General features: G+C 35.4%; 1 protein-coding gene and 2 long non-coding RNA genes across 6 annotated transcripts in view; 1 reads left to right on the top strand and 2 right to left on the bottom strand.

Moving 5' to 3' along the window:
* The window catches only part of LOC128217919 (metabotropic glutamate receptor 2-like), a 26,405-nt gene extending 1,640 nt beyond the window's left edge, over window positions 1–24,765 (top strand). Inside the window, exons 2-8 of one of the 3 annotated variants that reach the window (XM_052925379.1) lie at window positions 6,837–6,938; window positions 13,694–13,970; window positions 14,610–14,717; window positions 17,212–17,357; window positions 20,002–20,778; window positions 21,151–22,539; window positions 23,361–24,765. In XM_052925379.1, the coding sequence (XP_052781339.1) occupies window positions 13,730–13,970; window positions 14,610–14,717; window positions 17,212–17,357; window positions 20,002–20,778; window positions 21,151–22,539; window positions 23,361–24,527 (3,828 nt within the window). In that variant the 5' untranslated portion in view covers window positions 6,837–6,938; window positions 13,694–13,729 and the 3' untranslated portion in view covers window positions 24,528–24,765. Of the gene's footprint in view, window positions 1–6,439; window positions 6,939–13,693; window positions 13,971–14,609; window positions 14,718–17,211; window positions 17,358–20,001; window positions 20,779–21,150; window positions 22,540–23,360 lie in introns of those variants that run through there. The other 2 variants (XM_052925377.1, XM_052925378.1) reach the window with 2 other exon arrangements.
* Window positions 23,204–23,841, bottom strand: LOC128217922 (uncharacterized). The gene is made up of 2 exons (XR_008258293.1): window positions 23,701–23,841; window positions 23,204–23,568 (listed from the first exon to the last, which is right to left on the bottom strand). It is a non-coding gene; the product is annotated as an uncharacterized LOC128217922 (long non-coding RNA).
* LOC128217921 (uncharacterized) lies at window positions 23,887–27,371 on the bottom strand. Of its 2 annotated transcripts, none has more exons than XR_008258292.1 (3): window positions 25,321–27,371; window positions 24,325–24,531; window positions 23,887–24,026 (listed from the first exon to the last, which is right to left on the bottom strand). It is a non-coding gene; the product is annotated as an uncharacterized LOC128217921 (long non-coding RNA). The 2 variants fall into 2 exon arrangements; XR_008258291.1 differs by having other exon boundaries at window positions 24,325–24,528; window positions 25,321–27,364.

Here is a 27,371-nt window from a genome sequence, read left to right as displayed (position 1 = left end):
ACCCATATGCCCCAACCCAACGTCATGAAAGTAAAGCCATTAAACCCCGTTACCCCCTGCCTGTCTGGCCCATTCCCCTATGCCCCCTCCCGTGTCATGAAAGTCAAGTCAAGATTGCAACCCCGTTTGCCCCTATCTGTCTGGCCCATTCCCATGTGGCCGGTCCCGCACGACCCGCCTTTTCGCGAGCTTTAGACGCACCGACCACGCCTTCCTGAAAGGCTATTACGCCCGTCGTGCGATTGAATTTTTGAAACGAAACATTGTTAAAATTTGAAACACCTAAATTCAAGATTCGTATCATAACTAACCGTGAAGCCTGGAAACGGCTCGAAAATGATTCATTAAAGCATAAATGATACAATCATATATTTTCAGTGATTTCTTTAATGAAACGTGATCTCTTTTTTCCGCCTTAAGCAAATTTTCCGTAGATGATAAAATGATATATCTTTGATATCTTATGTGTTTCATTAGGATGTAATGGCTTTAAGATTGAACGCGTGGGTAAATTTTAACCTTTTATTACGGACCATTTTAGTTCGGAATGTATATCGTGTATGCAGAACTATTGTAAGGAAGTTTGGCTTTTATTATTTAACAAGCATTAGCACCGAATAACTGAAAAGACCGGACATGATTGGTTAGTCTTTTGTGCTTACATGTTCGTATTGTTGTCTTAAACTTTAATATCTTAAAGGGACTCCCTCAAGTTTCTGTAAAATGCACTTTTTATGTATGACGATATAATGTGTGGCAATTCAAGAGGAGTGTTAAAAATAAGATACTAAAAGCTGGAACCCCTCAACAAATGTTGATATTAGCTCAAATATAGTCATTGAAGACCACAATTTGCATTAGCGTTGATAAAGGCTTTGAGCGATTCGTTGTTGCGTGATTGGCTGATTGACATTATCAAGTTATGTTACCAATGTATTGCTAAAATGTCACAACATCCTGGTGACTTAGTGATTAAGGCGTCTGTCTGTTGTAGGTTCGCACCGCACTTAAACCAAGACTTTTTTAAAACTATAATTGTTGTTTTTTCTCCAATTTTATATCATAGATTGAACTAATGATAAAATAAGTATTTTCAGATGCATAACCCGGAAAACTAATTTTTGGTCCAAAATCATGAGCGAGTCCCTTTAATTAAGATTTTAGTTTGAAGAATATGACATAGCATTTTTTATTTAAACACATATAAACGTATGTATCATTATGATTCAGTACATTATGTATGATTTCAACTGCGTGTTCATTTTAAAACATGTTTAGCAGCTGTTGTCCATGCATCATTGTGTGTTGTTGTTTTTAAATATGACAGGTTTTACCAATCACTACCGATAAATAGAAATCACTCCTGATAAATAGTAATTACAAAACGGTTTCAGGCAATATACTATTTCAACAACTCTTAACTGTTATTCACCAGCTAACTGACAACTCCAACTTTGTACTAATGATTAATTATCTACGTGATAAAGTTTTCCGAAAATAAACACATCATTCAATTAATTTGTCCATATGTGATTTTGTAGAAAATGTTTATTTAGGTTATCAAATGTCCAATTAAGGTACTTAAACGTGGAGTTTAGTACGTGTAATATATATTTATAAAAAAAATATATATGTATATATAACTATTGTCAATTTACCATAAAAATTGGATTGATTTTCTCGATTCCTTCTGTTAATATTAAAACAATCCGAAAAAAACACAGGATCAGCTACCGAATATCACTTAAAGGCCTAGTTGAAGGAATGTTTGGCATGATAATCCCCTGCTGTGCATCTCCTGCTAGTTGCACTGGTGTCACAGTAGCTAGGGGCTAATTTCCTGTGTATTGGTTTAATGGCTCCGGGCCATTTAGGGTCCATTAATATAATGAAACATCCCAAACTGCACAGCAGGATACTCAGATTGGAGATCTGATAAGACAATTAGGCAATACGATTAAGATCAATTAACAGAGGTTGTGTACAAATACACAGTTGTTTTTATTTATTTATTATTATTATTTTTATTTATTTTTTTTTTTTTTTTGGGGGGGTGTCACGTATAGAAGGCTTAAACTAGGCCTTAAACCGTCAGACGCTGTGTCAGCCTATCAATATATGTACATTAATTTTAGATAACTTAATTCAGACGAACAGTAATTAAGATGTAAGTTCATACGGTAACCAAAATCTCAGCACTTTCCTTAAAGCACGTGTTTCAATGTAAACAAAGTGGTGAATATTTAAAGCGTTTTCATTGGTTATGAAGATCAAGAAAGTACCGTGTGTCATTGGTTGTAATTGATGTTTGTTTGATCAGCCTTTTCATGTTCAATTGACACCAGCTTTACCTTTTTACTGAAAATTTGGGAATACAAGAATACTATTCGCACGATTTCTTGTCTTAGTATTTGATCAGTTTGATGACATTTCAGTGATAGTTTAGTGTCAGTCTGCAGATGGTCGTTTTGGAATGGTGGGTGTCATTCCTTACCCGCTCCAAGACGAAATGGCAGGGTAAAACTTGGTCATAGGTTTTTACTTTGTCATAAAAGAAGATGGCGAGCCGTGATATTGACCCGACCGGAACGGTCGCACTGACTATTTCACATGTCATTGGTTTATGAATTTGCGTTCTTATAATTTATCAAAACTATTTGAAGACCATGACACACCTGTCCTGCGTCATTTTAATGTAACAAAAACTTACAATGTGCAAAAAACAAATGTTCCCACGATTATGATTAGAAAGAGATTGCACACAAAGATTGATTGGAATGAGATGTAAATTGCTGGAGAAAATTACATATTTTGGAGGAGAAAAAGTACTAGTATTTTGCTGCAAAACGTAAGATAATAATTATTACTTAAAAAAACGCACCAATTCCCGATAGCGGGGAATAGATAAGAAAACAAGACGTTTTATTTTCTCAAGTTTCTGTTTATCGATTGGGTGTTCTATTATGAGTTGTCCCTGTTTGAAAGAAGTGCCTGTTTAAAAATGAATTTTGGCGAGTATATCTCCACAGTTCTGGGATGTGACTTGAGCAAATACGATCCAAGAGAAATCCGGCAATGTATTGAATCGTGTAAGCAAACCGTGTCTGCGTTTATATGAACTTTGATTTATACGGTCTAGTCTGCCTTCAGATGTCTCAAATACCGTGTTTTTTCACGCTTTCTATACGTTTCTTGTATTATCAAAATGACCTTAGCCTTGACCTTGGATGCTGAGGAGTTTGTTTTTTTGCTAAGAATAGACAAACGTTTCGTTATCTCATGTTTCATATACCACTATAAATACATTTATGCTCAATTGCAAAAAAAAGGTTTTTAGACACACATATCAACAACCTCTACGCAAGGTCAGATTTCTGAGCAAACACGGTATTGTCGTTATGCGACCAGAATTAGGGCAGTCGGAGCATCTCGGCCATTTTCGTTAGAATATAACTTTGGAGGTCACAAACTAATGAATGACAAACTCCCGTTTACGTTTTATCGATCATTGACCAATTACATAATAAATACCATTGATTTCTAGTGCCTCACGATGCTTAACTCCATATATAGGGAGAATGTTCCACATATGTACTAAACATTAAACAGCGTAAGAAAAAAAACTTTTTTCTTGTAAGAAAAATATATTGGTTGAACGTAACCACTATGTATTCGATAAAGTCATCAGATTCGGTGAGTTATCGGTGAATACGAATAAAAAGTAGATTAAGTAGATCCCGCATGTTCAGCCTTTTTTTTTGAAATCACAAACCGTTCAGCTTCAATATGGAAATTAGCCACTGGTTTGAGATGGTATAACCATGCTTTGATTCACTGTCATGTGTCAACTTAAAGAAATGAGGCAATGAGTAGGCACTTCCGATTAATTGTAATTCGCCCTGGACGGTTTACAATGTTAGAATAATTAACACTACGCTGTATGCAGACCGAGAAATAATTTCAATTTAGCAGTTAAGCCTTTACTTTTAGGAATCTTTATAATTCATGAAATCCACGTCACTGGGAATCATTTTGGACTTAGTTATAAATAACACGTTAAATCATTAGAATTAAATAATAATGTTATTGTTATAACTTTTACGAACTATTTCTACTTATGCACCGGCATACATCCGAGGTGACTCGGAACAACTCGGCAATATTCCATTGAAAACAACATCGGATGTATGTGGACGGTTTACAATGTCAGAAATCTTTACATTTAACTGCAAGTAGATCGCGTAGTTATTTTAATTAAGCAGTTCAAGTACAATGTAATAATATAAACACATATTAGCGGTATGTTTGTGCTTTTTGAACTGTGGAAATCGTGGCCACGTAGCTAATAGTAAGAAGCATAAAGGCTTATATTTTTATCTGTAGCTTAATCATGTGTTGTTTTTTTGTGGGTTTTTTACCTTAAAGTCAAATGAGTTGAACTTTAGAATGCATTAAAAATACACTAAAATTACAAAGATCTGGTGCATATGAAAGCCAAAACCAGCGCATGCATGGTATGGGAAAAGTTAAATTGTCCACTTTATCTCGGCTTAGCCGATATATATAAATGCATCAACCTTTATTTTGTGTCGTTAATGGTCAACAATATATTGTCCAATGTGCAGGCAGTATTTCTCAAGTTTTCAAATACATGTAATACAACAGTCAGCCGATTTTGACTCTAATCAGGTGAAGCGGTAGAAAGGCCCAGTTACTCGGTAGTTTACACACTATAACTCAGACCGCTGTATTATTTAAAGATTGTTAGTTTGTACTAAAACCATTACTTAATGATTTAATACAGTGTAAGACGGAGACAGGTGATTTACTGATTCTTTTTTGCTAATCAAAAGGAACAATAAAAACGTAAAAAAATGTGATGTCACGCGTATTGCCCGGCAGTCTGTATTTTAAAGATACATCAGCACAGCACTTCACTTAAAGTATTTGCCTTGAATAGGTGACACAATAATACATTGTACTTTTAATGTATTCAGCCTCTTCATAACAATTATACGCAGTAAACCAACAATTTGATACAGCCAAATGTACGACTTGCCCAACTTTTTGCTCCATTTGTTACGTTGAACGTGAACGCAACAGCGACGGTATATATATATACAATTATGTATTTTATGTACTGACTTTTACCTCACCTATTAAACGTTTATTTTGCTAGTTAATGTAAATACATTCGAACTTAACTGACTGCATAGTTAAAGGCCTATTAACTAGTTTTAAAGTAATCAACTATTTAACATATTTGGAAATTGGAAAAAATGAAAATATTTATAAGTGTATGTATATCACGGTTAGAAATTAGATTGAATGAACTAACAGAACGGAACAGATAAGAACAAAACAGAAACATAATGATAATTTAACCTAATCGTATACATATAGCTCATCGTTATAAACATATAAATATAAGGGCCTATAAATATAAAAACTTATTAATATAAAGAATTATTGTAAAGGGAAATAGAAAGTCGACAGCTGGTCTTGAACTCGCGTTCCCTGAATCAGGGGCCATGATTACGAACAGTCTCAAGTCTGAGTTCAGACTCAAGTTGCAAAACTGCAAAAAAATCATTTCATGGTTACATTCTTCCCGTTAAGTCTTGATGATGAAATTTACTGAATAGTTTTACTATAAACAATAACTCACAATTATTTTTAAAGATTATTCTATGTAATTTGATGAAAGTGTTTTGTTTTTTCTGAGTCTGAGATCTTGACTTTGAGACTGCTTTTAATCACGGGTCAAGAACATTACCTCTGAGCCACAAAGGCAGATGCAAATTAAGATACATAACAAAAATCTTAATTACGGCGAAATTGTTTAACATTGCACGAAAGGTTGTCATCATTTTGATGTTTATACATATACAAGAGATGAAAATTTACGTTTATTCGAACAGTAATACAATGCATTAAAAGGTATAACTGGATAAGTATTTTTGTGTAGAACATAAGGCGTCCTATGCTGCTGTTGATGACGATGATGATGATGATGATGATGATGGTGGTGGTGATGATGATGATGATGATGATGATGATGATGGCGGTGGTGGTGGTGGTGGTGGTGATGATGATGATGATGATGATGATGATGATGATGATGATGATGATGATGATGATGATGATGATGATGATGATGATGATGATGTTGATGATGATGATGATAATAATGCTTTTCTGTTACAAAAATAATTTTTGGTAGTAATTTAAAAGAAGCTTTCAAGTAGCCAAATAAAAAAAATACATTTCTTTTCTCGAAAATGTTTTAACAAATGAACTAGCCAGACAGAATAGAGAATGTCCCTTTAAGCAATGTATCAACATCAGGGATTGGCTAGAACATGTGTGTTCGTATACATTCATTCAAATCTGTCTTTATTCTTTTCACATATTTCATATTCAAATAAATGAAGTGACTGTATGCTTAAACAATGTCCGATCACTAAGGATAACATATTTTCAGTGTTATTCAGCATCGAGGATATGTTTCTTTGTAATATGCGTTATATGTATTCTGTCTATTCAACCCACATAGATTTTCCTTTAGCCAGAACGAGAACTGATTAATATTGCAAATATTACACTGGTAAATAGCAACATTGGAGAAGTCTTCCGTGATAATGAGATCTTGATCATATACTGTTAGTATACAGCTAGTGACATGCAGTGATTACAATGGATGCAAAATTAACTGTTTATTTGTCTCAGTGGATATAATTAACTGAAATGGTATACACCTAATATGCCAACGGGAGTTATTATTCGATATTCGCATTTCTCTTTTGAATGGAATTGGATTTTTCTCTCATATTCAGTGTCATTTTATAGACGGCGATAGTAGAACTGTGACGTTAACATACCAGTTTTAAATAAATCCACACGAATCGATTGTACCTATGTATGGATATTTTTCTCAGGTAAGGTTAAACAACGCCTTATTTCTCTCATTCATAACTAATTAGTATAGTATATTGATCAACGATTGATTAAAATGTACCAAAAAACAATTTCCTTTAGTTTAATACACCTTGCTTCATTCATTGCCTATATACGTGTATTCATGGTCAGTGTAAATAGCATTCGATATTGTATTTTTGTGTAGTTATTCTGATACCGTTGCTGTAAATATGACCTGACATTGTTTATAGTTCCGCTAGTTCTTTAGACGCGTTGCTGTCACAAGTTAATTAACTGCTGATGATGTAAATCGATGTTGCAAATTCTGCTGTTGTTGTTGGTGGTGTCAGAGGTTGTACATAACGAAAGGCTCACATTATTAGAATATTTGTTTTTAATTTGTTTGGGAATATGCGGCTGTCTGTTAATTATGCAACACATAAGACCCGTAAACTTGTATAAACATTTTAGGTCAGTCACTGATTTAAGATGAAAAAATATTTTTCTTACAATGATGTGCTTGCGCTTGCTAAATATATATTAGTGATGGTAGTTGTGGTGGTAATGATGATGGTGATGATGATGATGATGATGATGATGGTGGTGGTGGTGATGCTGCTGCTGCTGCTGCTGCTGCTGCTGCTGCTGATGATGATGATGATGATGATGATGGTGGTGGTGGTGATGATGATGATGATGATGATGACGATAGTGGTGGTGGTGGTGGTGGTGATTGGCGTGAACGCCGGGTGGCAGAGGTGGCGGTGGCGGTGGTGGCGGTGGTGGCGGTGGTGTGGTGATTAATATAGATAGAATTCGCGCAGAATATCACAGGACTTTGAACTTTTTCCTATTTAGTCTAATATAGTTGAACATTTATGGCCGTTTTATCCAGCTAGGTAATTTGTGGTAATTACAGGCGGCGAATGTCACAGCAAGATGCAGAGGCGAGAAAAATGATTTGTTTCCATGATAACATCGTGCCATCGGGAATACAAACGACCTGTTATTTTCAACAAAATTGTTTTTGCCTATCAGCAAATTTCGCGGTATCATCGCTATTTCAGCTTGTTATTATGAGGTTTTTCATCTTTGCACGATCATAGTCTAAATACCCTTTTTTGTTGCTTTTGTCACTCATTGCTTTGGCATTTGTGCCGATGACAGATACTTGTCCTATGATCCACAATCGTTTATTCACGTGCTCATTTAGCATGTCTGTAAAAAGTACAAGAAAACGCAATCATCATCCTTCTTCTTCTTCTTCTTCTTCTTCTTCTTCTTCTTCTTCTTCTTCTTCTTCTTCTTCTTCTTCTTCTTCTTCTTTGCTATCATCGTTGTTGATTTGGTAAGATAAGACTATTAACGCTGGTGGAAAAGCTTTGAGCTGCCAGTAATATACAACTGTTATTATTAAACAAGATTAACCAGACACAGTGTCATTTATTATTTATAAATGCCTATAATATACAAACTGTGTCTGACGAATGTTTATATAATCATATTTTATTGAATTTGGGTGGGAAATAATTGCTGTGTAAGAAGTAGATCTTAGTTGCATGGTAACTAACTAGTTAACCGATCTATGAACATGGTTTTGTACCTAGGAATGCGAAAATTTGCCAAGATTCGGTGTTCTGCAAAAACTATAATGTGTATTCCATGTACTAATTCCATCTGAGACTTAAAAGTGATCGGTTAATTACATTCTCGAATTAAATTACCAGAATATTTTATTTTTTTTAATGTTTTTTCCAGCAATGTCAGTTTTGCGTTAAAATGATACTGTGTCTCATGTGTACATTTGTTATACGTCTATTTATTTCTTGATCATCAATATCCTCCTCCTCCTCCTCCTCCTCCTGCTCCTGCTCCTCCTCTCATCATCATCATCATCTCCTCCTCCCATCATCGTCGTCGTCGTCGTCGTCATCATCATCGTCGTCGTCATTGTCGTCATCATCATCATCATCAGCAGCAGCAATATCACCATCATCACCACCATCAACATCATCATCATCATCATAAAAAATTGTCGAATAAAGTGGATTTTATTTTAGTAATAAAAACAGTATCATCATCATCAGCAGCAGCAGCACCACCACCACCACCACCACCACCAAAGCCACTACCACCTTCGCTAATATAACAGTATCAACAGTTTGAATAAGAGCTCAGTTATTAATATATATATATTTTAAATTGCATTTTTGGCTGAAAAGCCTTAGAAAACCTTTTTTGAAAATAAAATTATTGTAGGCTATGATTTGCGAAATACTGTTCAAGTGAATATCACTTTGCAACATTGACCTTGGGCAATACATAAATCAGCATCTGACGTACTGTTGCTGTATACTATTTTTAATAAAATGTAAAGTAACTCAATTTCAACACATCTAAAATATCGTTGCCAACAAACAATCTATGAGCCAATCCCATCACATCTTCCATTGAAATTAACCCCGGATGTATATGGACGTTTTACAATGTCAGAATTATTTACATTTAACTACGCTGGAAGTTGGTCGCGTAGTAATTTCAACTTAGCAGTTAAGTCTGGTAATTACTCTCATTAGTCTTAATCATTTATACAAAAGAACACTTCACGGTGAACCAATTTGAATTTGGTGATAAAAATACACCGTTAGAACACTACAATCATTACTTTTATAATTATTTTAGTAACTTCTTTTACGGCACTCATCCAAGATGTTACCAATTGTCTGTGAGCGAGTCCCCTAAATGCATCTGTCACTATACAATTGTCTGTGAGCGAGTCCCCTAAATGCATCTGTCACTATACAATTGTCTGTGAGCGAGTCCCCTGAATGCATCTGTCACTATACAATTGTCTGTGAGCGAGTCCCCTAAATGCATCTGTCACTATACAATTGTCTGTGAGCGAGTCCCCTAAATGCATCTGTCACTATACAATTGTCTGTGAGCGAGTCCCCTGAATGCATCTGTCACTATACAATTGTCTGTGAGCGAGTCCCCTAAATGCATCTGTCACTATACAATTGTCTGTGAGCGAGTCCCCTGAATGCATCTGTCACTATACAATTGTCTGTGAGCGAGTCCCCTAAATGCATCTGTCACTATACAATTGTCTGTGAGCGAGTCCCCTAAATGCATCTGTCACTATACAATTGTCTGTGAGCGAGTCCCCTTTATGCATCTGTCACTATACAATTGTCTGTGAGCGAGTCCCCTTAATGCATCTGTCACTATACAATTGTCTGTGAGCGAGTCCCCTAAATGCATCTGTCACTATACAATTGTCTGTGAGCGAGTCCCCTTTATGCATCTGTCACTATACAATTGACTAAATTATATATTATGCCTGTTGTTTTAAAGCCAAGGAGAAAACCGTCGTCTTACTTGGGTGAGATATTGTTTCTATTATTCATATTTGTTTGGCTGAAAGTAATCGTATTAGGAAGCAATACTGTGATAAAGCATTCTATTCTTGGAGTTTTACCGAATGCACACGTTTTGCGGTCGTAAAATATATGGATGGATATATGGAACACAGTTAGTTATGCAAACATTCTAAATGATCACTATTAAAGGGTAGATGTTGGCAGACCGGTAATCGCTTGGTTTTCCTTAACAGTAGGTATTCCTTATTTAACATAAACCACCATATAATTATATCGTTGATAAAAATGCTAAAATCGTCTGAAACAAATTGAAATAATGAGGTTATTTGCTGATTTTTTTTTTATTTGGATTAAATTTTGTTTCAACACTTGAATCGTTCGGTATGTGTACAGGAATATTAAGAGAAGCTTTGTTTCTTAATAAATAGGAGGAATTTATTTATATTTTCACCTGCTAACGATCTGACAGGATTTGCCTTAAATATTCAAAATAGATCAATGAAATGTAGCGGAGTAATATGAAAACTAAACGATTGTGCACCTGACTATATCCGTGCGCTAATTTGCTTTGCACATTGGTCAGATGAACTTTAAATCTCGACGGATTTTAAGTGCTATTGTTTAGAGTTAGTTGGTCAAATCGGAGAACTTCGGCCATTTCCCTTCGAAACAACCTTGGATGTATATATATGGGCGGTTAACAATGTCAGAAGTATTTACATTTAACTACGCTGCAAGAAGATCGCGTAGTTATTTCAATTTAGCGGTCAATATTTGCGTAACATGATGATGTCTGGAAACAAAGGATATAAGACTACTGACAAAAGATCAGACCACAGGTTTCCATATTTACTATAATAACTTATGCTTAGAACGTATATTATTATTTGATTGATTTGATTTGATTTGATTTGATTTGATTGATTCCTGACATTTACGCAAAATTGGCTCATTCCAAGACTGAAAATTGAAAAGTTGTCAAAACTGTCTATCTGTGAGAGTAGCATTAAGTTAGAAAATGACTGAAAATGGTTTATGAATATTGCCCCTGAGGAACTGAATACATTATATCGGCAAACCGACCCGAGCGTAATTTGAATATGATGAAATCAAATAGCTGTCTTCAAAGTGGAGCTATTTGTAATAATTTGGAATATTATGCGAATAAGCTGATCTCTTAATGGTGTGTTGTAAGAAAAAATGTTCAAGATATGTACAAACGAGAAACAACCAACGATCCGACAAAGATCATCTTGTGCAATGTTGAATTATTAAATTGTTTGCAGTTAATGATGTTGTGTTACCCTCCATCTTATGGTGATAAATTGTCATAATTACACTCCAACTACGTGTTCTGTGTTCTTGAAAGCGGAAAACAAAATGAAATATTAACGAGATCTTTCGAAACAATACCAGGAAAACACAGGAAATCACGAAACAAAAGAAATTAATTAATTAAACCACTCCCTTACATCTGACTCGGTACAATTAGTTGGCTACAAGCGTTTTCCTTGTTTTTGCTTTTTCGATCGCGTTTTGAAAACAAAAGTCATCATTAAGTGTACGCAAATGGATTAAGTCGAGTGATTTTCAATTGTGATGAAGCTTTATTTGTGATATGCACTGTATAAGAAGTTGAGAAGCGCTATACATACGGAGCCCCCTCCCATTGGGAAGCCTGAATTATAACCACGTTCACTACCGGTTCAGGGGTGTGGCCGCACCCGGCCCGTTCACTCCCCTCTAAAATCGTTCATTTTATTATAAATTTCTATATAGAAGAAAAAGGGAATGAACTATGCCCAAAAAGCACCATTTCAGACTAGAAATTGTTAAAATTTTCTTGGGGAATACCTGCAAACACTCGTGCAAACACTTTAAAAATCCTGGATCCGCCCCTGACGTTTATAGATCTGGTATCATTTGTAGGCATTACAAACTAGATTTTGTGGCCCTGGAAGGTTGCAAAATTGAATATATATGCCGCTATTAGCAACCATCTCTATTAAAATGATAACTATATATAATTGGGTCACAATTGCAGCAAAACCCTATTCAAATGATAGCTATTTCAAATGGCTTTACCATAGGAACCAAGATCCTTTTAAATGACATCCTTATCATATGTCGTTACCATAGCAACCAATTTATTTAAAATGATGTAAACATAAATATAATATTTGGTAACCATAAAAACAAATGCTTTAAATTGATACTTATATCATATGGGGATACATTAACAATACAATTCCTTAAGATTGTACTATAGGGACGCACTCATGGTTGATACTTTCAGCTGGAACTTTTCAGCAAGTTTTGATTTTTGTTCAGTTACGTATTGTTTAAAGGTAAAAAACCCAATAAACATTATACGAGTCCATGTGGTTCAGGCGTTGTTTTTTCGTGTCTTTTTCTTGTTCGTACCCCACTAAAACCAAAACATTCTTATACTTTCATTGTATTTTTTTCTGCAATTTCCGTATCATGGAGTAAAATAGTGATAAAATAAATGTTTTCAGAGGCATTACGTGAAAAATAAATTTTGGTCCGAAAACATGAGCGAGTCCCATTAAAATGTAACCTTTATCATATGGGTTACCCAAGTAACCAAATGCTTGAAAATGATAAATATATCATAAGAGGATACCATAAAAACAAATTAATTAAAATGATAGCTATATCATATTGGGTTACCATAACTAAAGCAAATCATATCCTTTAAAATGATACTTATATCATATGGGTTACCATAGTAACCCAAACCCTTTAAAATGATTTCTATGGTATGTCATATGGAGACACCATAATCTTAATTATACATTTCAGTCAATGGGACAGTTCAAAATATAACTTAATGATATGGTACCTAAAGTAGGCTAAATTGAGATCAACAAAATATTGAAATCCTTGCAACAAGAATACTGATCTTGCTCGGATCACTATCTTTTATCTATAGTCATAAGCCCAGAAGGACTTTAGAGGTTCTCGGATGTTTATTTTCAATATTTAAATACGATTTAAAATATATAACCAGTTCTTATCCATGAGTTTTGTTTCTGTTCCAAACTAAACAATTTGAAAACATTTCACCTGATTTTACTATCTGCTAGAGACTGGAAGTCAAACTTGCGCACACTTGCACACACAAAAATACACCGAGAAAAAAAATCACCATGTGCATTATGTCTGCTAGTGTTGGCATTTTGCATTTCAAAAGATTAAAGCTATACTGAGCTATTAAATAAAGCTATAGTTAGAGTCCCATAATAAGTGATCTTGAATATCTTTTAACGAATCAATGACCTGCACATGATCTTATTCTCACCATGTATACAACAAATTGCTATATAATTATAAAAACTCTAAAAAATGCTTGCATTTGTATTTTTCAGGAATGATGATCCTTAACTGACAAAGAGTTGCTCATCATGTCTTCTACATCGTTGACGACATTTATAACGGTGTTTTTCATCGTTTTTTTGACCCAACAACTCGTCCATAGCAACGACCTTGACCCAGTTCTTACGTCACCGGGCGATCACGTGATTTTGGTATTTATAGACATCCACGGGGAGTTTCAAGATGGCGCATGCAGTGGCTGGCCAGATTGGGTAAACTATGAGAGGGCTCACTTTTTGTACTGGAAATCCCTGGCAGACAACAATACAGGTAACACACTTTTGCTTGATGCACATGTGCACGTCATTGGTATGTGCAATTTTCAGCGCATCTGTTTGCAGTTTAATGATACCCTGGTAATGCTTAAAGATAGAGATCGGGTATATCTCTTTTATTGCTATTAAAACAAGATACATTAGTATCACTATCTTTACATTTCCTGAGACACTGTTTGAATAATCGTTCTTGGTGAAGATATGTTACCTAAATGTCGAGTGTAGCTACAGATATGTCACAATAAGTCAGGACAAGATTCTGATATTATCTGGCATAGGTATCCGCTATGAAGTTCAACTTAGCATGGAAATTCGTTATACAATGTTTAAGAAAATGAGCAGTATATCCTACAAATGTTATATTCGTCTTGATTTGTATGACGTTTGAACACTTCTGATTTCGACTGAATTACATTAAACTGCCATTTATCAAAAATTGAATTAAACAAAATAATACAATTATTGTGATGCATTATCAAGTATGCGTCTCGTTGTGTTAATCATATCATATGTATTTTGCCAACCTGAGAATATCTTTAATCGACTTATTCACTCATCAATACTGTAAATTTTCCCCTGACTGATTAATCTGTATTTTATTACCAGCAATATTCTACATACTTTCTAATTACAGGTATTGAGATATACGACAGCTGTGGTTCAGAGAGACGTGTTGCAACGTTGCTTCGTAATCGCCTTTACGACCCAAGATGTGAAAATGCAACCAGGTCAATCGTAACAGGTATAATTAGTCATCTGTATTTTCTTTCTAAAATATGCTCTAACGCCTACGAGAAAGCCCAGTGTCGTGTCTTAGGGATCAGACGAAGTCATATGTCGTTGTCCTAGATGTGAAAGCCAAATGCTACTGTCCTGGGGATGAGAGAACCGCATTACAGTTCTGGGGATAACGAGCAAGCCATTTGTAGTTGTTCTAGAGAAAGGTTAGCGCAGTTAACCCCGATTGTTATTTTTTTTAGAGATAAGAGGGTCAATTGTCGTTGTTATAGATATAAGAAAACAAAAACAAATTGTCGTTGTTCTAAAGATAGTCGGATGCTGTTGTCAAAGAAATAGGAGAAAGCCCGTTGTCCTATATATAAGATAAAGCAAATTGTCGTTTTTCTCGAGATAAGAGAAAGACAATTATCGTTGTCATAGATAATGTAAATTGTCGTTGCCATAGAGACAAGAGAGAAAAGTCAGTTGTCGTTGTCCTAAAGGTCAGAGAAAGCCTAGAGGTAAGAGAAAGTCATTTTGCGTTGTCCTAGAGATAAGAGAAAGCCATTTGGCATTGTCGTAGAGATAAGAGAAAGTCAATTGTCGATAGAATAGAAATAAGAGAAATTCAATTGTCGTTATCGTAGAGATAAGAGAAAGACATTTGGCATTGTCGTAGAGAGAAGAGAGTAAGTTGTCGTTGTCCTAGAGGTAAGAGAAAGCCATTTGGCGTTGTCCTAGAGATAAGATAAATTCAATTGTCGTTGCTCTAGAGATAAGAAAAAGCAATCTGGCGTTGTCCTAGAGATAAGATAAATTCAATTGTCGTTGACCTAGAGATAAAGAAAGCAATTTGGCGTTGTCCTAGAGATAAGAGAAATTCAATTGTCGTTGTCGTAGAGATAAGAGAATGCCATTTGGTGTTGTCATAGGATAAGAGAAAGTCAATTGACGTTGTCCTAGAGTTAATATAAAGCTATTTGGCGTTGTCCTTGAGATAAGTTAACGTCAATTCCCGTTGTCCTTGAGACAAGAGAAAGTCAACTGTCGTTGTCCTAGAGATAAGATAAATTCAATTGTCGTTGTCCTAGAGATAAGATAAATTCAATTGTCGTTGCCCTAGAGATAAGATAAAGCCATTTATCGTCGTCCTAGAGATAAGATAACGGCAATTAGAAAGTCAACTGTCGTTGTCCTAAAGGTAAGAGACATCCATTTGGTGTTGTCTTAGAGATAAGATAAAGTCAATTGTCGTTGTCGTAGATATAAGATAAAGTCAATTGTCGTTGTCTTAGCCATAAGATAAAGTCAATTGTCATTGTCTTTGAGATAAGATAAAGCCAATTGTCGTTGTCTTAGCTATTAGAATACCAGTTCAACTTGTCCTAGAAAAAATAAGCTTTTTTATCATGCCTATTGGTTACAGATGTTCGGAGGGATGACGTTTTTATAGATACTCAATTATTTTGTCTCAGAGATATAGCTGTTGACAATGCCAAGATTTGCAAACACGTGGCGCGAAGTGTTTCATTTTTCACTGAGTGAATATCGTTATACACATATAAAGATAAATATTTTGCTTGTATTTTTCTTAGATCTTTTTTCGTGTTTGCGTATAGATAATTGCATTTCTCTTAAACCCCAGAAGTATTGTGCTATATTTCTTTGAAACATGCAGACAGTTGAAATATTGCTTACGTTGCATGACAGACACATTTCAGCTAAATAGGAATTGCTTTTTCCTGTCCTAGTGTCTTCATATCCCTTTGGGAATTCAACCTACTTATTAAGTACAAATATTTACATTCGCACGTGATTTTCTGCACAAAAAAGCATTCATTAGGCATGAGCCGGTTGACCTTACGTGACTTGTGTATTAGCGGCATTTCGCAAGACAGCAATGCTGTAATTGGACGCTGGTGAATTACCGCGCGTAGAGATCTGACTACGATCTACTTTAATTCTAAATAAAATTATAGCAACGCACATGTACTGTACAATGTATTGACTAAGATTCTATAACATCTTGTTTTGCATATGCAACAAAACTAATTCAGAACTGACGAAAATGCAAACACAAGTATTAATTTTGATTTTTAGATCCTTAAATGTTTCAGGACGTTTAACGATCTTTTCGCACGCAAGACTTTAATGTGAAGGTCACTAAAAGGGAGCTTTATAACTTAGTGCAAAACTGTGTACATAAATGCGTTAACAATAATTTGGAATGATTTTCCCCTATTTAAATGAAGGTCAAGGTCCCTGATTTTATCCTACTGTATCGTGTTTATGTGGAAGTTTATCTTTGCTTGAAGTAGTATTTTATTTAAATAAGGTTATGTGTACGTTGTTCCCTTTGCATTTTCATTGAACAATTGTATATGCAAGTTGTTTCCCTTTGCAATTCCATTTAAAAATTGTATATGCAAGTTGTTTCCCTTTGCATTTAAAAAAATGTATATGCAAATTGTTTCCCTTTGCAATTTCATTTCAAAGTGCGTATTGATGTATTTCAGGGATACTTTCCTATTCCACGGCGAAGGTAGACGGTGTAATTTCCAGTTTCACAGACGTTTTACACGTGTCGATGCTGGATAAAGGGAGACCAACAGTCGAGGAAGATTACATTGTAGCGGATATCCCTGTATACTCCAATATCCAGGTAAATAGTTATCGTGGTGGTATAAACGTATAACGTTGTCCCATAGTGGAAGATTTACCTAGATTCCTTACAAAACATACAACTGATATTGCAGATCACACGCTTGTCAGTGTTAACAATTCTCGTAAAGCAAAGGAAACAAAAGGATTATCACCCGGTTGTCAAACAATTAACCGATACCCAGTTTCGAGGCATAAGGTAAAGGCCGAGCAAACACTAAAAAAAGATATGAAATTCCAAAAACCTAACAAATAAACTACATATGCTTTAAACACATTTATTATCAATAGTTCGTTAGCCGCCTTGAAACGGTCAACGATACCGGAAATCTTAAATCCGTAGTTATAGATCATATCTAAGATGGTATTAAGTTATAAATTGTTTCTTTCTTCTGTGTTATCATCTCTAAACCGGCTAAAATTCATTTCATACTAAATTGTTGCCAAATAATTAAAATATGACACTAATATGATTCCACTTTACGACTAAATTCCTTATTGAATCAGCCCCAGTGCCGGTATTTATGAAACATCTTTTAATTAAGCCATTTCCTAAGTTAAGTTACCTTTCTAATTTAAGTACCTCAATTTTTATATTATATTATATCATATTATATTATACTATAACTAAATATTTTCTGAATTACTTTTATGTTCATTGACCTTGTCGAAAATTACGTACCTTTATGTTAGAAAACTTACAATTTTTCTTTAGATTTGACTTTGGCTTAAGATGATGTATGAATACCCTGGGTGCACTGGGAGTTGAACTAGTTAATGGTCTCATCAAATCAAATGGTCAATCGGAACTCATCGGCCATTTGCCGTTGAAAACAACCTCGTATGAATGCCGGTACATCATTATAAGTAGTCAGTTAAACTTTTATAATAATAATCCATTCTGGTGCTAAGGTGAAAGTTGTATTACTAAGTTCAATTTGAAATCCAGTGAAACGTATAATTGCATAAAAATAATAATCCTAAGATTTATGTACATAGGTTTAGGTGTTAAATTAAAAATTACTGTGCGATCTATTTGCAGCGTAGTTTTAAACGAAAATAATTCTGACATTGTAAACCGCCCATGCGTTCCGATTGATAAAATGGTAAAGGCGCATTCGGAGCTCCTCGGCCATTTTATCGAAAACAACCTCGGATGTATTTGGACGGTTTACATACTCAAAAAGAAGTACGTTTAAGTCCGCAGCAAGTAGATCGCGTAGTAATTTTATTTAGCAGTTAAACTTTATGTCTTAACTCTTGGAAATCTTAATTATGTTTGCAATAATACACTTCACTGGCAATCAATTTAAACTTAGATCAATAAATACAACTCTAAAACACTAATTTTAATTAATGATATAATTAAAAAAATTACGAACTACTTCAATTGATGTACCGGCATACATCCGAGGTTGTTTTCGTAAAGAATGGCCGAGGAGTTCCGAATGGGTAAAGGCGAAAAGGTTCGGTCTGCTTCTACCTTACATTCCGCTCAGAACATGTCTCAGCTGCATCCGTCTGTATAGGTTTCAATATGATGTAATAGTTACAAAATCGTTTAAATCATCAATATAATTCCGATTACAAACTCATTTCCTAATATAGCTTAACTAATACCGAGAATTACTCTAAATAATTGTTAAAGGCTACCACATTTCTGATTCATAGGTCAGGTTCAAGGATGGCTTAAAACATGAGCTCATGTACACATCATGCTTCAAATTTTCTTTATCATCCCTTACTAGGAAAAGAGTACTTCTTCCTGTTTAAGTGTTACGAATCTAGTTTCGATTGACGCGTCATTCATCAGGGGCGAATCTGTCGTTAAAGGGGGCGTAACTTAGGGGCGGAACAGATTGACATGCGCCCCTGAGAAACGAAATGTAAAGGCCAGAAATGTTTGTATGGGGGTTTGGGGTTAATCCACCAAGATCATTTTAACCATTTCAAGTCCGAAATTGTGCCTGTCGAGCGTATTGTATTACCCTTTTCTCCGATATTGGCGTAATTAGTCTTATACGATTTTAGGGATTGGGGTTGCGTCGGGTACGCCCCGCTTTAATCCGCTTGTGTACCCACTTCAATATAGGAAGTCGTGTAAGACTAATTTTAAATGTGATCATATATCAATGTATAGGGTGTCGTGTTAGACTAATTTTAAATATGATCATATATCAGTGTCCGCTTAATCGGAATTTTACAAACAATTTATCCTAGTGTTGATGTTAAGAGCAGAACTCTTAACTGAGTCTGTGGGCGTTGTCGAAGTTTAGTAATAACGGTAAAAATGTTCAACTTCTGATCATTTAAGCAACATATTATAACATGCATATTATCGCCAAAACGACCTTCCTCCATAAAAACATTATTACAGTTAACAGGCGCATGTGTCAAAAACTCGAATCACCCGATTGTTTTTTTAATTATCCAGAGTTTTAATTTCAGACACATTTACAATTTCTTGCCTCTGTAGGTTGAAATTCTGCTTGAATCACGCATGCTTTTTTGCTCCAAATTTGACTTCTGAGCCGATAGACTCCACCTTTTGATATTTGTCTTTGATTTGTGTCCCAGAGTAAACTAAACTTTTATAGAAATCAAGTAATGTCAAGTTACTTTCACACACTCTTTTTGTATTACAGATACTCGGTCACGTTTTGAAAAGTCTTAATTGGGACTATGTTGCGACAGCCGCAGACGACCGGCCTATTTCCCAGGCCGAGCATTCCGCCTTTTTAAAACTTGCAGACGACTTAGGCATTTGTGTCAGATATTCACAGACAATTGCAAATATCAGTACGGACAACATCGGTGACGTTACCACACCCGGAATTATTGTCTTCTTGAATAAGAAAAATCTTCTTGACAATTTAAACATCATCTCTAACGGGCTTGCGGCCGATGCTAGCGTCATAATTGTAACACACGATAAAGAGACAGATTCTTTGAAGATATTGCAAACATTCAAGAACATAAAGAAGGCTGTAATATTGACTGATGACTGGGACAAAACCATGGAAGAAGATAATAACTTTGCAGACTACGTGACATTATATTTAAATGAGACTTTCACAGAAGGAAACTCACTTCTGGCAACATATTTCAGTCAAAATTTTAATTGCACCCTCAATGAAACTGAGGAGAAGATTCGGTGTGCTGATGTCGGATTTATTGACAAAGAACTGTTCAGAAGCTGTGGAATAGACCGTTTTCATGCCTTTGGCGATGTGTATAAAGTTATGTCCCAAGCGAGCGTAGCCATGGCATCGAATAATTGCTCAACATTTTCAAGGGCTTGTCTAGACGCCGAACTATTTGAAACATCTACCGATTTTAAAGGAGTAACGCTTAACCAGTTAACGAAACGGGAACCATTCACAGCATTGATATCGCTTATCACCGATGGCCATTTCAATAAGGTATTTCCGAAAGATGAGATAGATTATTTTTTATTTTTTTCCAATCAGAAACATATAATTAATGTAACATACTTATGTTGTTATAAAATGAAGCTTAAAGGCACACGGTATAGGTTGGGCAAAAAGTGCATATTTATCGATTTGTCTTTGCATCAACCTGTATTGCGCGCCTTTAAGAACAATCTCAATCAATGAAGCTTCCAAAATGTATTGACTGCAACAGAAATATTGTAGTAGTACCATAAAACTAAAAAAACATCCACGCGTATACAAAAAATGACTTATATTTAGTTCAAATATTTATTTCATATTTCGAACTGTTACTACTTATGTGTTGCAATGTTAAATTGCGTTTCTATAATCATATTTCAGTCTGAAGTATTGACGTATAATGGTGTAGACTCTGTTACACCAAGCGTGCAAGAATGGATTAGAGCAGACGACACTTTTCCAGAAAGCGTCTGCGATACTTGGTGTCCAGTTTGCAACAAGGACGTGTGCTCGAACATGTCCACTGAACAACCCTTTGATGGCGACTTTGTTTACATTCCTGGGGATATCGTTATTGCCGCCTTTTTACCCTTATCAAGCCAGTGGGACAAATTGTCAGAAGATGCAATTTGCAGCGGATTAAACGTCGACGCCAATTATGACGTCATTTCTGAGGCCTTTCTTTTTGCTATTCAATCAGCTAAAGATAGACAACCTACATTCTTACCAAATGCTTCGTTTGGTGCGCTTTTGTTTGACTCGTGTACGGATAGGCGTCGTGCAATGCAAGTTCTGACAAACTTTGAATCTTGCAGTTATAATTTTGAAACGGATCTGCGTTTCTGGAAGCCAACACCGCTTATTGTACCTGCTTATTTGACGTTTGATAAAAACAACGATGTCGCTGGCTTAGAGTCTGACAAACTGATCTTACAGGTTGATGGAAAGGGCCGGGTAGTCAGTGACGAAGAACTTGTATATGATCCGACCATGTACAGTCATGATGCTGTGCTGAGCATGTTAGAAATGGCGAATTGGACAAACATCGGTGTATTATCATCTCCTAACTTGACTAATTTCGACGCAAAAGATTTGCTTGAAGCAGCCAATGCACGGAATATTTGTGTACAATTCCATCATACACTTTCAGAAGCCTCAACGACTATGGCCGATGTGTTAAACAAAATTCAAGACTCGGATGTCAATACTGTACTAGTGTATGCCACGTCATCATACATTGATGACTTCTTTAGACGTTTAACGTCAAGGCAGTTACTAAAGACATGGATTGTTGTTGAAAGTCGGGACAATTGGGTTGATTTGAGTTCCATACCGATTCCTCTCGGGACTATTTTTTTTGAACTGCAACACAAACAAAACGAAGAGTTCAACGCGCATCTCCGCGATCTCCTCACCAATAACATCACGCTACATTCGTCTTACAATACATGGCTGGCAAGATATGCAAATGCTAGGGGTTTTCAATCTAGATCACAAGTACTATCTGACGTCACGACGTTAATGCAGGCATCTGATGTCATACGGGCCGTTGATATATTGCTTAACGCTGTCAGCAAAGCTTCGAATAATATCTGCGGAAATAATATGACTTTATGTCCGGGTTTTCTCTCTGAGAGTCCAACAGAGGTCAGACAAGAGCTGCGTAATGTGATGTTCAAATATGAAGGAGCGACGGTTGAATTATCAACGAAAGACGAGATGCTTGGAAATTATGATATTTCTTCATTACAAGTTTCTAACATGCTTCAGGTATCTTAGCGGGAACTAGTCATTTCGTACCCTGACCATTTCGTACCCTCCGATTTTTTTTTGGATAATCATTTCGTACCCTACCTAGGTAAAAAAAGATTTTTTTATAGTACTCATTGGTATAATATGACTAGTGGTTTTAACTTATTTTGATCGAACTTAATCACAAAAGTCATATAAGGTTCATAAATGTGTTAATCCAACACTTATATTTTCATTTAATTAAATGTTTTTCATATGAAAAAATAACTTCAAATATAAATAAGATACAGGGTACGAAATGACTTCAGGTAGGGTACGAAATGACTATCCAAAGGGTACGAAATGAACCATCTTCGTTTGGGTAATGCCCTGTCGTGTTGTTTGTTTCTCGTTTTGTGTTAGTTGGATTTCATCCTTATGCATAGTTTATGTGCTCACTGCGTGGAAACATCTGCAGCCAATTCTATAAAACTAAGTCTTTGGTTTGGTTACATTTGGCCGAAATATTTATTGGTTGTTCAATATTTTATTTCTGCCAAAACTGATATTTACAAGTAAAATCAATTGAAAGTGCAAACCAGCCTAAAGATAACCTATAGGCAACCTATCTAAGTTGTATACAATTGGATGTACCAGAAAACAACAACAACAACAACAACAACAACAACAACAACACACATAATAAGCGTAGTATAACATTTTTTATTTTATTTTTTAAAAAAACAACGTTTTATTAGAAACCGTTCTTTTAATACATCTGTTTAATTTGTATTATGCTAAACACGTCTGAGAAGAAGAATATGCCAAGCCAAGCCTAATTAAAAAAATGTTTATTTCAGGTTGGTCAATGGGTGGATCAACAATTGACCGCAGACCTCGATCTTCTCAAGTCGTACAACAGTATCGGCGAGGCTCTACCAGAACTGAGGAAGTCTTATTGCGTAGACGAGCCTTGTGTTTGTCTCAATATCAACGCCTCGTCGGACGATTCAATGGATCCGACCAGTATGACCCTTGACCACGAAATGGGTTACGTGGATTCCACGGCTGAATTTAAAAGCGAACTTTGGAAAATCATCGTCGTCATAATTGCTGGATCAGGAGCATTTATAACAGTGTTTGTCCTTATTTACTTCTTATGTAAAGTATGCGGAGGAACATTAATGAGGAGATACTTACTGTTAGGAATACCCCTTCTTATAGCAATGATGTTCTTGTTTCTGGCGGTGCTGCCTTTTGTGTTTACGCCCAGCGAATCTGTGTGCGGAATGCGCTACTTCGCACACGGCTTCTCGTACACGCTTTGCTTCGGGGCTATGTTGTCAAAAATGATGAGTGTCCGTAGTTACAGTCTGATAGGACTTGGCGGAGAGGTTTCAAGAATAAACACTCTCTTCATGTGGTTCTTTGCCATCTCCGTTCAGGTCGCGATTGGTGTCCAGTGGTGGATTTTAAGAAAACCGGTTTTGTTTTCCACGAACGTGTTCGAAGTAAGAAAGGGGAATCTGGAAGAGATAACATACTACGCATGTGACTTTCAACGCAAAGATTTCGTCGCTTATCATTCATATGTAATATTCTTATTAGTGCTTTGCTGTATTTACTCACTGAGTTTAAAATCATTGATGAAAAACAACAAAGAGGTTAGCTCCAATGTGCTCATAATATGCTCCTGGTTCTGTTTAGCCTTATGGATTGCATTGATAGTTACGTTACTTGTGTTAGATAGAGACTACTTGGAAGCCATATGTGCTATTGGACTTTTAGCAAATGCATTAGCCGTGCTTGTCATCATTTTCTTACCGACGTTGACAGCGGTATCGCGTCTAAAATATGAAGTGGCGTCAGCTGGCGGTCGTCGGGAGGAGAACGGCTACAAGCTAGATCCGGACTTCCGATTTGAACGTCCGTACTCACTTCCGGGGACGCTGCATAGCTCCATAACGGACAAAACTCTTACATACCCGAGAAGCCTTGCAACTTTCGACACCAGTCTCAGTTACTAAGCTACTGAAAGAAAACTCTTGATTAAAACAAGTATAAATATTATATTTTTCTCTCCCATATATTGGGAAGTATGCATTGGCATAAAATTGCCAGGCAATTTCCCAGAAAGCTCATTGTAAAACATTCATACCCTGCATTTATTATAATTTGCACTATTTGTTTCTATTTGTTTTCTTGTTAAATTTCTCTATTTTCTTCAAATATATGTGGAGTTTTGTTGTTGTTGTATTATTCATACATGATGATATTATTATTATTATTATTATTATTATTATTATTATTAAAGTTATCAATTCGAAATGTGTTTACAGGATGATTCGCGGTTTATAAAGGGAGAAACTCATCATTATTCAATATTGGAGGTAAATCCGTCTATGATTACTCCAGCATATTTGACCTGAGTTCAGTAACGTTATAAAGCATTAGCTCAAGAATACGGTGTACGCACTACGGTAGAATCACAGTGGATCGATTTTGGGAAAATAAATCCTATAATTGATAATAAATGTGTTGTGAAGTGCTCGAAGTCATTGTTCATAACTCCATCCGCAAAATAATTATAACTTATGCAATAGAGAAATACGTACCTGATGTTAGCTCTCATTTATTGCTACCAGTATCAGGTACGTGTTTTTATATTGCATATTAAATAAACGAATATTTTGTGGATGGAATCATGAACAAAGACTTCGAGCATGGTCACAACTCATTGATTGTCAATTTTATAATTTAATTTCGAAAAATCAATCCGTGTGAATAAAACAGGGACACCAAACAAAACAGTTTACTTACTTGAGTGACTGTTAGCCTTAAATGAATACAGGGCAGATAGGAGCAACTCCATCGGCGCCGTTTTTAGAAGTCCTGTGTCCAAATCGCCATTCCTATTTCCAACGTTTAAATAACTTCGCAAAAGTATACAAGATTGTGAACACATGTCTTGTGTATGACCGAGGCCAAAAACCTCTTGCAATCCTTAATCGATGCAAACATTTCTTGTCCTGTTAGCCAATCTGCTGTGGGGGTATTTGAAGAAAAGAAAACGAAAATAATGTTTCACCACGTTGGGACGACGTGTCATGGCAGTGTTTTATTGTACGCAGCTACAGTAATAGTACACGAAACACATTGAAACGCCGCAACATGTAAATGAGATTGTGATAAGTAAATGCAATTATAACAGATCGTATGTTTATTAGTTAAAACTCTAAAACACTGAACATCTGGCCCCAATTTATGTCCCTTATAAAGTATCAAGTTCAGCACGCTATTTTTGATTTGGTATAAATTGTGTAATGTTCTCTTTTAAAAAGGTTTTTAGGCTTTTAAAATAAATACTATTTAAGATAAATATGATAAACTACTTGCTGTTTCATAAAATCATATTTATGTAAGTAATATTGCTAAATAAAATGGGATACTTAAGTGAGTTACGCTTAAGAATTTTCAAGAAATTAGGGCCGGACAGTGTTTTAGTGAACGGCGCTCATTAGTTTTGACAAACGTATGAACATCTAGTATAGTTTTAGGATAGTGCATATTACGGCAAAAATACGTTACCTTTGTCACCTCCGTAACCATTCTCGTTTCGAGTAAAAGCAAACCTAAATGTTCAAATGCATGTCCCTGTAGCTTTCAATGTATTTTTAAAATTATTATATTATTTAAATTATTGCATGGCGCCTTATGTGCTTATGGTTTTGCTCAATTACGACAACTGCTTTCAGATAACCAATTAAAAAAGAATACATTTGGACGTTTTCAAAAAATATTAAAGCAAACGTATAGAAAAAATAGTTCGCAACCTCTGTATTAACTTTCGACTCCCATATGCGTGTACCACATGCTAGTTTGGGAACCACCTAGATTTTATCTATGTAATTTTACTTACTACAAAGGACTTGTCTATGTTATTTAGAATAACATTTGCTGGTGCCTAACTTAAAAGGCCATTATCCTTGAACTATGACCTGCTGATAAGATCATTTTACTATTCACTTTAAGCATTTCAGCTATTTTAACACACGTTTTTGTATACGATAGAACTGGGATAGCAAAGAACATGGTTTGCCTAGGTGAGCTAATATTAGCGTTAACAACTTGAAAGCGGGGCAGATCGATTGGCGCCGTCGAAAGTAATTTCTGTGTCCAAATCATTAAGTGTTCCTTCTTCCGATCTAAAAAAACAACTTTGCACAAATGTTCAAGAGTGTCCACACATGTCCCATGTACATGTATGACCGAGGCTAAAAACCTCTTGCAGTATTGTATCCATGTATCTATGTATTGTCCGTGTAGAATATCTGTGGAGAACTCACTTTACTGGGTCGACGCCTCATGTAAAATGCGAAGAGTAATTGTGTTTAGTAAATACAGTTGTAACAAATCGATTAAATTCTAAAATACTGAAAAATATCATCAGTGTTTTATTGTACGCCCCTCATCGCTTCATGCAAATGTGATTTGTGTTATAACAGATCGTTTTAGTTAAAATAAATAATACTGTATAATATCAACAGTATAGTATACTTTTAGGATAGTGCATATTACGGCAAATAATACATTACCTCATTCTCATTCACTTATTATAGCAAATCAAGACCTGTTCAAATAAAACCTTTGAAATAATTTTATCAATTTAATATGAAACGTAAAATTCTTACCTTCTGAAACTTATAAATAAAAATTACGAACCACATTGTTAATTGTATAAACGCATTTCTTTTACCAAAAAAAGAACAATTACATCCATTTATACATTTAAAAATGCTTTGCTAAATGAAAACAACTCCTTCCAGAAGCAATTAAAATTCCGCATTCGTTTTATTTCGTTTTTACACTTC

Source organism: Mya arenaria, chromosome 14 (assembly GCF_026914265.1).
Source record: "Mya arenaria isolate MELC-2E11 chromosome 14, ASM2691426v1".
Classification (NCBI taxonomy): Eukaryota; Metazoa; Mollusca; class Bivalvia; order Myida; family Myidae; genus Mya; species Mya arenaria.
This window is presented reverse-complemented; position numbering and strand designations above follow the sequence as displayed.